A 16,904-nucleotide genomic window follows, 5' to 3' on the forward strand; every position below is an offset into this window, starting at 1 on the left:
GGTAATCCTGTACAACCAATTGCGTACACTACTTTCGGATTAGTAGACTAGACTTGAATATATAATTGCTAATAAGTTGAGTTTTACTAATATTAGAATTCTAGATATGACGATATAAATCAGAAATACTACTATTATATCGCTTGTTAACAAGTTGGGTTCGAAATATTTATGCTGTAGTTTAATTATGTACAATCTGAAATCTGATTATCGCATTAAATGATAAAACGAAGGACTAATATTTTGTGGTAAACTTACAATGAATAATTTTCGTTAAAAAATGACCGATATGTAATAATTCATATGAAATCTTTCTATGCAGTTTTGTATCATCAATTTACTTGATCAATTCAATTTAGCATCTCGTTATATCACAAGTTTCATTAAATTACTTAGTATATGAATATTAAACTATTTTAAATTCGACTAATGTTATCATAAATTGAAAGCGAAAAGCATCATGTTTGAGAATCTGACTCTACCTGCATAATCCTTTGACTAACCAGTTAATAGAAATTCTAATTGATGGAATTGGACGTTTGATTACACCGTATAACGTTCTTCTAAAGGATTTGAAATTAATATATAAGAGATAATTCTGTCTGGCGAATAGAACGCCTTTTTTTAGGACAGGAACTTACGTGATTTGTCTAATTAATTTGAGTAGGTTTGAATTATAAAATTTCGAAGATATTTCTATTATTTACTGATAGATTCAAGAGTCGGATAGAATATTTGTAATGGAGAAATACTATTACAGTAAATAGGTTAATGTCAAGTTGTTAACTATAGTATGGATGTCTTAACTTAGCTGTATTAAAGTTAATGATATCTTTCATTTATGTATCGTTTGATAATGAAATAAATTTTAGTAATTTAATGTCAATGAATGAATTAAGATATTGTCCTGATTGACGCAATACTACTACTAAGATATTAATAGAGAGTAATAAAATAAGTTTAGCTCAATTAAATTATATTATAGGAAGTGCTAAGAAATGGGTTTTCTTATATAAATTATCAAATGTTCGTAAGTGCAGATACATAGGCGGTTATGCGAGTTTTGAAGATAAAAAGAAAATCGAATTTAACCTTACAATTTTGTTCAATTTTACCAATGACTAACACAGCTTCCACCATTAAATTCGTAGCAAATAGTAATACGAAGGCGATGATGGTATACTGGTAGAGAGATTATGATAAGGAATCAAAACCGAAAAATGATTTAAGCTAGTCTTTATATGGTGTTGAAATAAGTACTACAATGCATGAATGAGTAAATAAATGAAAAATTAACATCAAATTTCGGTCCCTTGTATTCATATAATGACATAAGGAGATTGAAGAGATAGGATAAAATTTAAAATCAGGCGCTATTTTGATCAAGTAAGAAATAAACGAACATTTATATAGTACGGTATATTAGTATATGGGTAGAATCAAGGTTAAAGGGAAAGTAATCAGTTTCGATAGAATTTTCGAAACAAAATTTTGCTAAATGATAGGTAAATCAAAATCAAAATTGAATCGCGGGCAGTATCAAGGGTATTAACACTAAATGGATTTGCTTAGAAAATTATAGAAAATACAAAATTATTAAATTACTAACATGATCGATTGATATGATGAAACTGGACCCGGATTATCGTTATAAAATCATAGTAAGAACAAGGAAATGAAAAATTATAGTAAATAACTATGATTACTATAGAAGGTATTGACCTTGCCTTGAATGCAGTTGACTGTGTTGTTTTCTTTATTTAGTAAATGTGTCAGAGATTTAAAAATATCCTTCGGATATTACCGCCATCTTGGAGACACACAACAATGATTGATTCTTCAATTGAGGAAATTACATAAGAGATTGAAGGTAAATTAAATTACCGTATCCTCCTCCCACTAACTTTCATAAAACATAAAAATAGTAGCTGAGACTATTGTTTTCTAAATCAATATCATCCGTTTACTTTGCTATTAATATCTCGGTATCCGTCAAGACTACTTTAAATAGGAAGTCCAGCCTAATCCTATCATCTTGATATAGAGTCAAGAGAATATTGGTACGTATATCTATCCATATTATTTATCATCTGTTACAAGCGCTATCTATTTTTCTTTCTATAGTTATCTATTCTAATTTTAGTAAACTGAAGATGATGAAAAGATAGCTTTATTTTACCAAGTGCTATGTATGTCCTTTATTACAGCCAAGCAGGTAGCTTGTTAACTAGGGAAAAATGCCTTTACACTTAACGTAATATTTTCCTGTATCAATTTAATAAACATTGGCGAACATATCTGTTATCTGTTACACACGCTAAACATTTTTTATTTCTTTTAACATGCACGCTAATTTCAGTAAACTAAAAATGTTGGTATGATGATTTTATATACTAAGATTGAAACTTTATTCAGTCTACGTTTTAATTTAATCATAATAATGGTGTGATTATTCGTGGAGTAAAACTGCAATCAATGAGTCTTTCACATGTTTTTGTCTCGGAAGAGGAAAATATCGTAGATTAAGACAGAGGAGACGATTTAAAGTTATTAAAATTTTCTTTATATAGATTTATTGGAAATTGGGAATATGTCTATCATCTGCTACAAACGGTAAACAGCTTTTTTCTTTTGACATACATGCTAATTTCAGTAAACTAAAAATAGTGGAATGATGATTCTATATACTAAGATTGTCACTTCATTCAGTCTACTATATGTTTTTATTATAATAATGACGCAATTATTCGTGGAGTAAAACTGAAATCAGTGAGATGTTTCACCTGTTTTTATCTCATGATGCAGACAAGAATATTGTACATTAGATAGAGTAGACTATTTAAATTATTATCGTTACTCGATTCAATCTTGTCTTAAACCATAGTAATTACTCGTAGAATAGAATTAAAGTTAATGAGTTATTTCACATGTTTTGTCCAGTGATATAGAGTAGAAGAAAAAATGTTTTAGATAAAGATGGAGTAGACAATTGATTAATATTGCCTATTAATTGATAAATATTATTATAGTCTACATAAATTGTATTATAATTAAAATAACTTTAAGTAATTAAGTAGCTGCATGGGTACAATACTGTCAGGATGATGACGAACGGTCGATTTCTTCATGCAAATAGAGGTTAAAGATGTCGCATAAATGGTGCGGAAAGTGACACTTCCATGCTGAGATGATGGAATAATTGTAGATATTTTTTCTATCTTGTCTAATTGATGATAATACGAGTATATTGGTAATTCTTGGCTATAATGCTGTCGTAAAATAGATTAGCTTGTACAGTATAATATTTTCGATTGTGAGGTTATGAGTAAGTAACTGTTCATAGGGGACATATTATCGCTTTAGACATGTATAGGTATTCGCTTGTAGAGAACTGATGTAAGTGATCAAGTAAAGTTAACAAAAAATCGAAGCACTTTTTTAGATACTTAATGTGGCTCCACAGTAGCCATTTAGGTAGTCTAGAGTGCACATGCCTTGGGCATGGTAAAATATTCATAGGAAGTAATGGATGAAAAATAGCGTAAGGATATTGAAAGTGCGACAGTAGTTTCCACGAGGTGCTCAAGAAAACCATATTCTCATTGATAGGTATACCAGTAGGCTGTAGGATTCTGGAAATACGTGTAGTCTCATTTCAAAGGCAATAAAGTTGATTTTACCAATGTCTGATTAGTAGTAAGTAGCTGAATGATCATAATAATGCAGATATTAATAATTTAATAGAAGCTCTAACTCACATATCTATGCTCTTGACTGTCGACTGTCTTCTGCAGTAACAGCTAAACAGAATCGATGGGTAAGATATGATCAGAATTTCCATTAGCCTTGTGAATTAATTCTTTGCTAAAAAAGGTGCTTACTAAGCGCAATACAGTAGAGTGCAATATGGCGCATTAGCAGTAATTTAGTCAAAACCAAGAAGACAGTTGTAGAGGCTATTCCCAGTCAATTACCTTTTTACGCGTATACACTAAAATTGTTAGGGAAGTCATTGGGCCAATTTTAGGCAACATGCAAATTCATGTCTATTCTAGAGTATTTTGTCAGGTTAGATTGGGAGTACTGTAATAAGGATTAAGCAGTTGAAACAGTTCTAATTTCATACCGTTCTGTACAATCATTGCAATGATAATAGCATAAGGATAGTGTTTAATATGTAGGTACTTATAGCAGCTAAGAAGTTAGTGTGTTAATTAAATAACTTAAGCAGAGAGTCCTAAAAGGGAAAATGCTTTTCTCTTTGGAGTCCTTGACTTCTGACTATTATTATATAAGCTATCCACAAATATCCCACTGTTACAGATGCTTCTGTTGTAGCTCCTTAATGTTCTTATGCGTGATCTGTAGATGGATGCTATCTCTATCTGTTAATCACTTAGTTTGTTTGACTATTTATAAGCTATCGATAACTATCCTACAACTACAGATAGCTTCTGTTGTAGCTCCTCGACATTATTATACCTGATCAGTCGATGAATGCTATCTATATCGGTTCGTCACTTAGTTATTAATTTGACTATTTCTATCAGAAGTCGCTGTGACGGTAGAGAACATGCAGATACTGTTGACATACCACCTGCTTAAGCAATACAGTTTAGAATACTGTCAGATTAAATTAGAAGTAATGAGGGTTTACTTCTTTGACAAGTGTCAGCCTGCAAAGCATAGCAGGTATTGCATTGCATAATCATAGAATGATTCGTTGATAGAACGGGTAGCGTATAACTACAGTTGAGAAAATGAATCCACCACAGAATTGAGCATCGGCATATTGGCGTAATGAAGTGTTTAGAATAAGGTGATATGAGGCGGAACACATTCTAATCCGACTGTCATGTCTATTTCTTCTTCTTATGGTACTGTTTACTCTTCAGATCACATGCTAGTTTGCACTATGGTAATCTGCGATTTACAAACTTGAAACATCGGGTATTCATTTGCCTCAACTTGGGTACTTCTGGTAACTGCCACTAAGTTGTCATGGTACGCAGTACTAAACAGTAACATGGTCTGCTAAATCTTACCGGTAAAATCAAATCAAAGCAAGCCGGTGAAATCTGAAAATTCAATCCAAATCAATTCATGAAACCTTAGTGTAGTGCCGCGTCAATTTTAAGATTCCTCAAGTATTAACTAGCTAAGTAACACTCTAGTTATAAGTACAGTACTATAGAAAGTAATAGTAATCTTGTGAGCTAAGATAGTGCTTTGTTAATTCTAGTTAATTGATGAAGTAGAAGTGAAGTGAAGTAAGAGAGATCTTACACCCAGCTTTAAGGCATGATTCAAAGTGATGAAATCATGAAAGCCTAGTGTAATGCAATTTTAAGATTCCTCAAGTATTAACTAGCTAAGTAACACTCTAGTTATAAGTCCTAAGTACTATGTAGAAAGTAATAGTAATCTTGTGAGCTAAGATAGTGTTTTGCTAATTCTAGCAATTGATGAAATATAAGTGAAGTAAGAGAGATATTACATCCAGCTTTAAGGCATGATTCATCTGATCACATCAAATCAAGCCGGCAAAATCTAAAAATTCAATCCAAATCAAATCATGAGACCCTAGCTTTAAGGTATGATTCAACTTGATCAAATCAAGGGTTGGACGATACTTGATTTTACTAGGATAGCTATTGACATTGATTTGACACCAGTTCTTTTGCCGACAAACATTAACTGTATACCGTGCAGTGGACAGTGGAATCAATATACTGCACTCTTTGTGGCGTGAGTGAGTGATGACGTATGGCTTTTTTTTACAGAATTGTACTGTATTTCTTCTCATAAATCCTTAATATGTACCATGATGTGGACCCTGGATTACTGGCACTTTGGACAGCACCATCCCACGGTATGATAGGATACTGTCAAAACTGCTCAAAAGACATCTCAGGATAGGAAACATATTTTCGATTTCTATCTGTGGTTCACAGAAGAGAAAAGGAAATAGTGATAGAACTGTCTACGACGGCATCGCATCCATAAGATCAGTAGATACAGGCGATACTGACTTGACTAACTCAGGAAAGAAGAAAGAATAAAATGGAATAACTAAATCCTCCTGCTTAAGCCAATAAAACAAACAAGCAAAACAAATAGAGTCCACAGTAGACCATGTTGGTGACGAAAGCATGGACAACGTGCTATCTTCATACTGAAACAGCCCCGATATCCAGTACTGTTACCTACTACACTCAGTGCATTGCATCGGGCGTATAGTCGTTTTGAAAGTTGTTTTCGCTTGCCTATATCGCTTCGCACTCGGTCCACTTCAATATTGCTGACCCAGTAATGTGTAAAATATATGTCGTAAAAAATACTTGTACTATACTTGAAATAGACTTTAAATGAGTGACATCTATTTTACATCGGTTCGTTTCGTATTGCACAGTACGGTACAGTACTCCAGCAGTCTGCAGACCATAGATTGTACTGTAGTCTACAGTACTACACACTGTCTACAAGGACCACCGTAACGGTACAGTACAGTACAATGTCAAGCGCTGATCGTGGTACTGGTCGCCACGTTCGTCCACGCTCACTTCACCCCCATCCAGCGGGTCACTAGTCGATTTGAAAAGACAGTCCAGCAAGCTCAACAACATGGCGGCCAACAGTATGTTGCGAAATAGTTTAAGAATATTGCCAAGAGTAGCTCGATCTTATTGCAGTCGGACCTTGACGACAATCATCAGTAATCCAAGAGTTCAATTAATCACTCCTATGGCTAAAGATCACAATTTACTAGGTGCTGTATACCTGTCTTTAGTCAAGCCGTCTGTTCGATTTTATGCTGATCACCATGGCCCCAACAAGGAGGAAATTGAACATCGTGTCTTGGAAGTTCTCCGATCATTCGATAAAGTAGACACGAGCAAGGTATTAATGCAGTAAGAATACAGATGCATCTTCCATGGGCATCGATAAATGAAATACTTTTAGCTCTTTCATTTCATTCATCTACAATAGACGAATAGAAAAATTGAGTTTTGCTACAGTTGATGGTAGTCTGTACTGAGACGGTACCAAGTGTACGATGCAGGTAAAGGATTGCATGCGTGATGCCGCTCTACCTGGCCATACGCCTGCTATTCCTTTCCTTCGATCGTATTCTATTCATAGGGATGATTAAAAACGATCGAAATAGATGATACTGGCATAAATAAATTGTCTTTCACTAGCTTATTTTAACTATCATCATATGAATTTGAAGCATGACTTCATTCCTTTCTCTCCTTTGGAGAAAAAAATACTAATGCCATCTCCCACGCTGCAGCATCTTACTGGACTATGCGTTCATTCCAAATTTTTACCGGCAGTCTATTCTATTAGTTAGTTGATTGAATAGGTTATCATTTTTTTATTGCCATTCCTATCCTACAAGAGTAATTCCTTAGAGATGTCAAAGTATACAAATTAGGTTCAACGTCAATAATGAACTAGATAGCTTGGTTCGAATGGCTCTCCTCCTGTGCGTACTATCAAGATTCATTTCTACGTACCGTTGATTAGTGTAGAACATCGTCAACGTAATTCAGACTTTTCTATGCAAGACTGATTATAAAATCATTTTTCTTTGCTATTATCATCATTAAACAGTACTTCCTTATAGTTATATTATATTCACACCCTATTCAAGGCCATGAAACGCCTAGATAGTTCGAAAGGCTACCAAGATTCACTTCTGCTTATGGTTGAATAATATCGCTATCCAAGCAATGTGAACTTTTCACTAGAACCATCGATTATTGATTATACAATCATTTCCCTTTACTGTTACTATCGTATTAAAATGGATCATGTTTCACATCATGTTCAAGGCCATAGAATACCTAAATTGTATTTGTAGAGTCTCGACTTGGATTGCTCTAAAAAATAATGTCAACAATCATTTCTGTTTATGATTTTACTTATGATCGTCAAAGCAACTCAAAATTTTCTCTTACTTTTCAATCACAGTTAAGTATGGATGCCCATTTTATTAATGACATGGGATTGGACAGTTTAGATACCGTTGAAATTGTGATGGCGTTCGAAGATGAATTTGGTATGTGTATCTTACATATTACAAATTACTAGAACTTTTTGAATTTATACCCCCGTAACTAATAAACCAAACTGAGTATATTAACTCCAGCGTACCACATAATCACCCTTTAGTTCTTTTTGTATTTTAAGATTGATGATACTATACAGTAATTTGTATCAATATCTTTATTACTAATATTCTCATACATCAGCTGGCTATGGTAATAACAATGTCACTACTTTCGGGGTTACGATCGAATAAGTTATACCTTAAATTTATTTTCCTTTACTTTATTTACTGGTAGTCCTGCAAAATATGCCTATGTTAAAGTATATTCAAAAGCAGTATTAATATTAATAATTTATACTTAGTATTAGCTAAGAAAAGAAATCAAATGGTACACTTTACTTTAGCATGGGTACCGGTATATTTTTACTTGGCTACTATCTGCGAGTTGACATGATCATTTAATCGTCGTAAAATGATGGAGACGTTACACTTTCACTGATAGATTACATTTGCCTTCAATGTGTATGTAGATATGTAGCATTGGTTTTTTCAGCCATGCTATAATATGCTAAGTACGCCATCTTAATTGTTAATAATAGGTATAGAAATTACGGACGCCGATGCCGAAAAGATCTTTAATTGCAGTGATGCTGTTGCCTATGTTGTCAAGGCGATGGGCATTGAATAAGCATCAAAAGGCTGATTTGCTAACAAGGTATGTAGAAATGTCGGTAAATTTGCTACAGTATTGATGAAAATCATTATGATAAAAGTAGAAAATGATTTAGGTAGTATGCCATATTTTACGCTTTCAGTAGTATACCTGTTTCCATTGCACACTGTCATGTCGACGTTGTATGTAATTTTACCCGTTTGAATTTTCATTACATTTTGCAAAAATTATTTGTAAAAGCTGTCTCTAAATTTACTAATAAGTTAACTATATCTCATGAATTAGCTATTGTTGCCTGTTAATAGAGCTCTTATATATACTCTTGGATTATTTTTCAGTTGATCAATGTCTGCATAGAGATGTATTTAAGTTCGAGCATATGGGTTAATATTGGTAGCCTAGCTCATCTCTTAGAATGGCTAGGAAGCACGCAAATGCGCATGGATCCAGTCATGATTTTGTAATTCTATTCCTAACAGATGTATTCCTTGTCATAGTGATTTAAGGCTCATTTTTCTAATATAAAGTAATATAGAAGGAAAGAAGATAAATGAAAGGCCAGTTTCTAGTTACTTTTTTAATTGTCATGCCTAAAGCTTTCCTGATTGCGTGGAAATTGTTGGTTATAGTTTAGTACAATGTTTATATTTCTTAACAAATTGCGCTTTGAGCTACTTTGTATTGGAATGCCTTAAATTTGGTTTATCGACATATCATAATAAATATTACTGTTAACTATAAAAATGCCATATGTTGGTTGTAAACTTGATTGATATTTAGAGATAGTAAAGCATTTTTAGCATCTAGCACCATCTTAAATACACGTAACGCCTATTTTAGCGTCAAAAAAATGTTCAATTAAAAAGCAATTTTAAGCACTTGGAAAAATATTACATCCAATTACTGTAATCGCAAAAATATATTACACCGCAAATCCGGAATGAAGGATTGACACAAATTATTCTATCATATGGCGATAAAAGCAATATTTAAAATGATAGCAACATTAGTGACTTATGATAACAACATTGTATAGACAGTTTTGAAGGTGAATATGTTTATAATTTAATTATAAACATTTAATAGAAAACTTGAAATTAGCGTAAAACCTGTAACAGCTACTCAGGTAATTTTAATGTACAACGTGTAATCTGTACTAGATATATCTCACTCGATATTTATAATTACAGCATTTATTCTTGAACTTCATCCAAGTTAATAGCTTCTAATGCAGCACGAAGTACCGATGATGAATGCTTGCCATAACCAATATAATCTCGTTGCTAAATTAAAAGTCATCAAATGAAGTTAGTAACAATGATGGTATGTTTGCTTAGTCAAATTGAAAAATCAATTATCTTACCGCGGCTTCTAATTTCAATACATCGCTAAGCCTTTTAATTTCACGAGGCTGTTCTAAGAGTATTTCTTGTCGTCTAGGTGATTGAATAACAATCTTGAGTTATGATTATCCTTCTATCACATCATTTAAGACTTGTTGATTTATACTCGTATACTTTAGTATATACTGTATGGTAAAGATAGAATAAGAATTATTCAGGAATGTATAGCTAAAAAAGTGACATTACTTTCTATAATTGAGATATTCATGGTGCTGTTCCAGAGCGAAAGTAGTCTGATCTTGTTCAATTGATTTTGTAAATCTACACAGATAGTAAAAATATCAAAGTTTAGTACGGATAAATCAATAAAATAGCAAAAAATGAATCTCAAAATGACATCACGTAATACTTGCTACTGTACTAAGCTTTTAACTTCATGCAGTAGTATTAATAAGAACAGTATTCTATCAAAACGATGTCTGCTATTCAAGAATCGATAAATACGTAACAAAAATTAATGTCTTTAAATGTGTAATACATGATATGAAAATCTTCTTTTTACGCGTCGTCATAAAGTAATTTTAAATTATAAGGTTCAACTCTGATAGTAGTATATTCTAAATACTATAACGATATCAACCTGTGATTTACTTACTTTTCGAAATGTTTCTCGATGGCATGTGCCGTATTTCTGGAGTCTTTAATTACGTCTTGGTAAGTTAATGCATCGACGGGTGGCAATTTATTAATATCAGTTCGATGGATATAAACTACAGGATGATTGGATTTTCGTAATTGTTTCATTCTCATATATTGTTCTACTAAGGGGCTATGGCCATGAATATTAAAGATCGATTTTTCGAATTCAGGGCCTTTCGTTGCTGGATGTGACTAACAGAAATTATAACGTAGCTCCTTAATCTAATTTCAAGTAAAACCGAACCGTATCATTATCTTACTTGGCTTCGGTGTCTTCTAAAATTAGGATTTAATTTGATAATTTTCTTAGGGTTATTTTTAGTTCCAACAATAATTCTTGTACCATCGTTCCGTAGTCGACGATTTGATGGTAAAGGAGTTATATTACCAGGAAAAGATGACATGCTACCTTGTCGGCTTCGTTTTCCATCTATTAATTTGTTTTAAAGATAGAATAATTGTAAATACTATTACATAAACGAACTTAAACATGTTAATCGATTAATGAAGTCTATATATTAATCAAGCAACAAAACTAGGTATTAGTAATTAAAATTCACCTTGTGAGTTTTGCTCAGATGATTCTTTGCTACTTTCTTGATTGCTATTCGTACCATTCGATTGCGATATTTTATGAATAATGTTAAAGTTTAAGGCTGGGACTAGATTAAATATAGTGCAATAGGGATTAGAATAGTACCGTAAAAAATACGGATTAAAGAAGTAGTAAAGGAAAACTATTTTTCGTAAAAATTGTAACTTTACGATATACCTTTTTCTTGTTTCGCTTGAGCTTCTCTTTTCTGAACAATGGCTGGCTCTAATCTACTATAAGGCCATTTACTCCATGATCGAGGGTAGGGTTTATTTCCTATTAGGAAACAAAAAACAGCCAATTAGCTATAGAAAATTCAATGGCAATCAATACTTAACATTGCAAGCTCAGGTATAGTTGAAACCTATTAAAATATAACTGTTGATATTATAGTAATAGATTATAAAAATTTCTACCTTTGCAATTAATTTACTGGTAATTACGTAATCTTTTAGTAACAGTTGATAATAATACTAAAATATCTTTTATATTGAAAACGCACGTAATAGTAATTAATTCGCAATAGGAAATAGCATAAGGCAGGCTTGCCTTATTCTGTAATATATTATTACCTGTCATCCACAGTGTTACTAGATTTGTTAATTCTGTTTTAAAGTTTTCGTTGTATTGACGCCAAGACGTTGGAAAGGCTTCACAAAATGTACTATAAATAGTTTGGCATACTAAATCTGGATAGGACTAGAAAGAAAAAGTAACAAAGTAACTTAGCGCTAATGGTAACTCCCAAGATATATCATCAAGTTTATAAACTAATGATAATCATGAAACAAGTATGAACAACATTGATCCAGTATATAATGTGAACGTTAAAAGGCTTGGCCAGTAAACCCTTTACGTTTAATGTGCATATTGACTATAAATTTTTAAGTTAGCACTATTCTAAAAGCAAAATTGTCTCCAAAGTTATTTTGGCACAAATAAACGGCCATTGTATTCATACACCTTGTTCAATTAAAACTGTAGGATAAATGTTGTAGTAAATTTTTATACAAAATCTTTTTAAAACAAAGACGTGGTATACCTGAAGGAAAACATCTCTATATAGAGGATTTCTGGCAAAGGTTAATAATTTGACGTAATTATAAGCAATTCGGTTAAAAATTTTGTCCTGTGTGTATTTACTAGGCTATAATAAAGATATCGAAAAAATGAAATGAATACGCAGTCAGCACTGTCATAGTTTATCCAAAGTAAACATGAAAATTAACTCCAAAATTTGTTTATATGGATTACAACTGGTAGGATGATAAATTATCTTAAAGTACCTGATATCGATAAAGAAAAAACCACCAGAATGTATCCTATGATAAATAAGAAATAGTGAAAAATGTTATCATTTTGTGCTACATTATTATAATCAGAGCAGAAAAGGCAATATTGAGTCACGTTTAGCACTTTGTATTGATACAAAAAAGATTAATGTGGAAGAAATCTTTATATACGCTATATACTACCTGCATAATAGCTTCTGATATTTCGGAATGAAAACATTTTACGAATTCAGCTCTATAACGGGGCTAGATACCGAATAATTAAATAAAAAAATAATATTTGAATGTACATATTTGACAACTTGTTAATAGCTTTATAGATGGTATTATTATGATGGTGTCTATCTCAAGTATGCGCCGTCTAGATTACCTTCTTTTTTAAATCATCCTGAGCTTCTGATATTCGTCTTAGCTGACTTGATACAGAAATATTTTCTGGTAAACGAGTTACATGATGAGAATCATATCCTGGATAAGATTGAAGCTATATACAAAAATTAAAAATTATTATTTCAGAGCGGTTCGCCTTTCAGATCTCTGAGGTTCTAATAAAATACGAAAATTTTTTATATTACAGCAGTTCCTAATTTTATATAGTTGTTACCTCGACTAATTTAGGCTTTTCGGGTCGCTCTTCTCTATTATATGCTCTCTGTTATTGTAAAATTATGAAATAGGACATAAATAGCTTATATGCAAAAAAATTTACATTAGTCCTAAAAGTAATATAATACGTAGTTTCCAGTTCTAATTGCTTACTTGTCTGACGGTTTCTCGCAGTTGCTCATATCTCATTTGTTTATCGTAGAATTTTAATTTTAAAGGTTTCTTATCTTGCATTAGTACTTTTATATTGTAGAGATAGATTGACAGTGGTTAGTACATTGCATATATTTATCGCCGATTCGATGTTAGTCTATTATTTCGGACTAGAATCATACAACAAATGAGAAAATTATGATATATACAGTTACCAATTTTCGATGAGAATACGCCGGCAAATCGGTTCATTTCCTTGGCTTCTTTTTCTAAACAATTTATTTAAATTATATGTACATAACAGATATTAATAAGTTTAACTGCTAAAATTCATACGAAGGTTGTTGCTACTGCTAATTACGACATAAATTGTACAGAGCTTATTCCTAGCATATAAGTAAATATCTACATAGTTAAATGCTGTAAATAGCATCAGATATCGCTTTGCTATTGACTATAATAAAAATTTACGCCTTAAATAAATATACTCTTGGTAACTACTATCATACCTTTATTAATAACTGGTCTTTTCTGTAACTCTACTTCACGATATGCATAGTCATCACTTTCATCCTCATTATCTGACATATCAATTGTCATTTTAGTGAAGCTTTGTAGTTCACTATTTAAATTTCCGATACGACCTTGCAGCTTTTTAATTTGATTAACGCTTTCCACTGTTTTATATAAGGTCAAGAAGATAACTAACGAATACGAAATTTTTAATACCCTAAATAATCTCTTTTAAAACATTAAAGGTTGACAATAACGGGAATTATAGTCAACTAATCATGAATTATATCCATATATATAGTATGTACTGTATACATATATTTGTCTGTGCCTTATTCTTAAAAACAAGAGATTATTCAAGCTGAGCAGAGAAATGATCTCATATAGCAATAATTAGCTGTGATTTGAAAATGCAGCGAGCGTGATTAATTGTGATTTAATGTATTTAAATATCTGATAAAAAAGATTGAAATTATCCCTGAGGCTAGAGCTATATCATGTACGCATTGCGTCGTGCGTTACGAAATAGTACTACAAAAGGAAGACGCAATAAGTTTTGCTTTAATTCTGATATAGGTAATCTCTTCTTGATGTTTATTATGACAATTTATATCGATCAATAAGATATGAAAGTTAAGAATATTGGTGTTGCTAATAAATTATAAAACTAATTTTACCTGAGATTACAAATTGATAATAAAAGTACCCTTGGGTAGATTAAATAAAACGATAAGATTATTATCAGTTAAGATATTTAAGTTTGTCCAGTCGTATATCTACCTCTAGCTTATATATTTTTGTAATCATAGACATAAATGAATATTATGCTTATGTTTTAGGTTGTGCTTGATTAAAATGTCTCACATGTACAGGTAAAAAATAACAGTAAATTTTCCCCTAAATTATTACTATTTCGGATTGTAATTGGTTCGAGAACTGTTTTGTGGATGCTGCTAAAAATATTGTTAAAATTCGAAAGGAAATGATCATCTATCTCAAAGGTTATAGTACATATCTTGAATGGAGATGAAACTCGTGATAATTCTTAGATTGATTAAATAAAATGATAAGATAATTATCAACAACAACATAAATTTGCTAGATAAGATCAGTAGATTAAGCTTCTGGCTTTTCTTTATCATAAACTAAGGAATAAATCTCAATATTATGATTGGCTAAAGAAATAGCTTTAAAAAAAGGAAATTGCTACAAAAAGTAGTACTAAATTTAAAATAGTATTTTTATCTGCTATGAAGGAACTATTGAGTTCAAGTTGTATTTTGGTTATCTTGGATGGGGGAAGAGCTTGATGATTTATTTCTATTACGAATACAGAGCCTGTTATGCCTTTACTGAAGGACGATAATACATGCAAAGGTAAATTATAGAGAAAAGAAGGTAAAAAAAATTAGTGGTAGATAAGATATTTGTTATGATATGATAAGTGGGGCAAATTGAGCAAGCAGATCCAATATTGTAGCGCATGATTTAATCTGATCGGTCTACAGTTAATTTCACTTTTCGGTCATTAATTGATAATTATCCTTGATAGATTAACAGGACAGAAAAATGGAATTATCTAGTAGATGATATTTTAATATAGGGATTGTCTTATGATGAGGAAAGATAAAGCCATTAATAACAATTACAGTATTGATGGCCTTTGTCGTGTCAGCTTAATAGGCCATAGAAGGAACAGATGGCTAATGAAGTGTTATATATCTTAACCGGATATACTTTCTACCTCTACAATCCTCGCTATCATATAATACTCTAAACATGATTTTCATTAAAAACAAATTACCAACATTCACAATACTACCATAATAGTTCATATTTTGTAATACTTAATTTTAGATATGTAAACTATTGGATAGAGATTAAAAATAAAAAAAATGAAATAACAGCTTGGTAGACGTAGTTACCCTTAGCAACCATACACTATTCTAGTATCATTTTAGCTTGAATCACGGATTATATTGATGAACGATGATTCATTTTAGTAAGTAAGGATACAATTATATCTTGGCTGATGATTTTGATATGTTGCAATTTGTTTGCCATGATTATCTTGACTTTCCATGATTGCTATCTTTGATGACAATGAGTATATTAACTATTGAGCGAGGAAGGCAGCATCCTAATTCATGTTATGATATCCCTAAGCCAGCTGGACTGCAGCTCTTCTTACACTATCCTCTATAGTGTGTCCTGTTATAGGTGTGGTTTAGTATTGATTGTACTTAAATGGTAAAAGCCAGTGGCATCAGACAGTAAACTAGCACACTCAAAGCACAGTATGGAGTTTCCATGGTAACATTGTGACGTAACATGGACCACTAGAAGAGAACTAGTTCTAGTGGTCCTAGTACCCCTATACTGAGCGCAGTACAGTGCACAGTTTTAGTAATACCGTACAGTAAAATGACCAGAACAGTGACAAGTCTACTTCGATCTCTATGCGAAACGGCCGCTTTCCGTCCGTCCCGCCCTTTCTTTCTTTTACTCGTCCCTAACTATGTTCTGAAACCATGGATTGCTACTTTAAATTCTTAATAAATTGCCATTAGGCAATTGTGAACTTATAAATGAATACCATAGAGCTGCTTACGACTAGATATTAGTAGAGTAGTGATTTCGCCAAGTGGAGAAACAGAGGTGTTTCGTTGTCTCATATAAAAATCACTAGCGCAAGCATGTAGCTATACACTATACCGAATACAGTATGAAAGTTCATAATAAAGGCTATATTGTAATTGCTAAGTAGTATACAATCCTTATTCTGAGTCTATACATACTTCACAAGAGTACTGTTGAGAACTGTATACTGAGTTCAGTATGGAATCTATACAGTCAAAAGAGTACAGTACATTGTTACAGTACATCATCACAGTACTGAGTACTGTAAGGACAATGAGTACTGTAAGCTCCATCAGCTCCTGCTCCACCAATCCAGGCATCCATTTCCAAT

The 16,904-nt window shown here is 32.1% G+C and overlaps 2 protein-coding genes across 2 annotated transcripts; one reads left to right on the forward strand and one right to left on the reverse strand.

The window, feature by feature from the left end:
* The first annotated feature begins 6,700 nt into the window (after positions 1-6,700).
* Positions 6,701-9,452, forward strand: TRIADDRAFT_35520 (expressed hypothetical protein). Its single transcript, XM_002109494.1, has 4 exons — positions 6,701-6,900; positions 7,981-8,068; positions 8,659-8,774; positions 9,071-9,452. The coding sequence occupies exons 1-3, from the start codon at positions 6,745-6,747 to the stop codon at positions 8,745-8,747; spliced, it is 333 nt and encodes a 110-aa protein (XP_002109530.1). The 5' UTR covers positions 6,701-6,744; the 3' UTR covers positions 8,748-8,774; positions 9,071-9,452.
* A 473-nt stretch (positions 9,453-9,925) lies between these two features.
* TRIADDRAFT_53657 (uncharacterized protein) lies at positions 9,926-14,020 on the reverse strand (the record flags this gene model as incomplete). Its single annotated transcript, XM_002110040.1, has 16 exons — positions 9,926-10,015; positions 10,096-10,168; positions 10,322-10,396; positions 10,731-10,966; positions 11,035-11,204; positions 11,335-11,436; positions 11,547-11,645; positions 11,942-12,068; positions 12,412-12,516; positions 12,656-12,691; positions 12,845-12,907; positions 13,032-13,145; positions 13,266-13,313; positions 13,421-13,506; positions 13,636-13,689; positions 13,930-14,020. The coding sequence occupies 16 exons, from the start codon at positions 14,018-14,020 to the stop codon at positions 9,926-9,928; spliced, it is 1,569 nt and encodes a 522-aa protein (XP_002110076.1).
* Between the last annotated feature and the right edge of the window lie 2,884 nt (positions 14,021-16,904).

The sequence above is a fragment of the Trichoplax adhaerens genome, genomic scaffold (genome assembly GCF_000150275.1).
Source record: "Trichoplax adhaerens TRIADscaffold_2 genomic scaffold, whole genome shotgun sequence".
NCBI classification, from domain to species: Eukaryota; Metazoa; Placozoa; class Uniplacotomia; order Trichoplacea; family Trichoplacidae; genus Trichoplax; species Trichoplax adhaerens.

Bases quoted from the DNA above. Each gene is read 5' to 3' on its own strand.
- TRIADDRAFT_35520 (XM_002109494.1), top strand. From the start codon at position 6,745: ATGGCTAAAGATCACAATTTACTAGGTGCTGTATACCTGTCTTTAGTC. The intron at 6,901-7,980 runs GTATTAATGCAG...TTTCAATCACAG, and splicing joins ATAAAGTAGACACGAGCAAG to TTAAGTATGGATGCCCATTT. The intron at 8,069-8,658 runs GTATGTGTATCT...TGTTAATAATAG, and splicing joins GGCGTTCGAAGATGAATTTG to GTATAGAAATTACGGACGCC.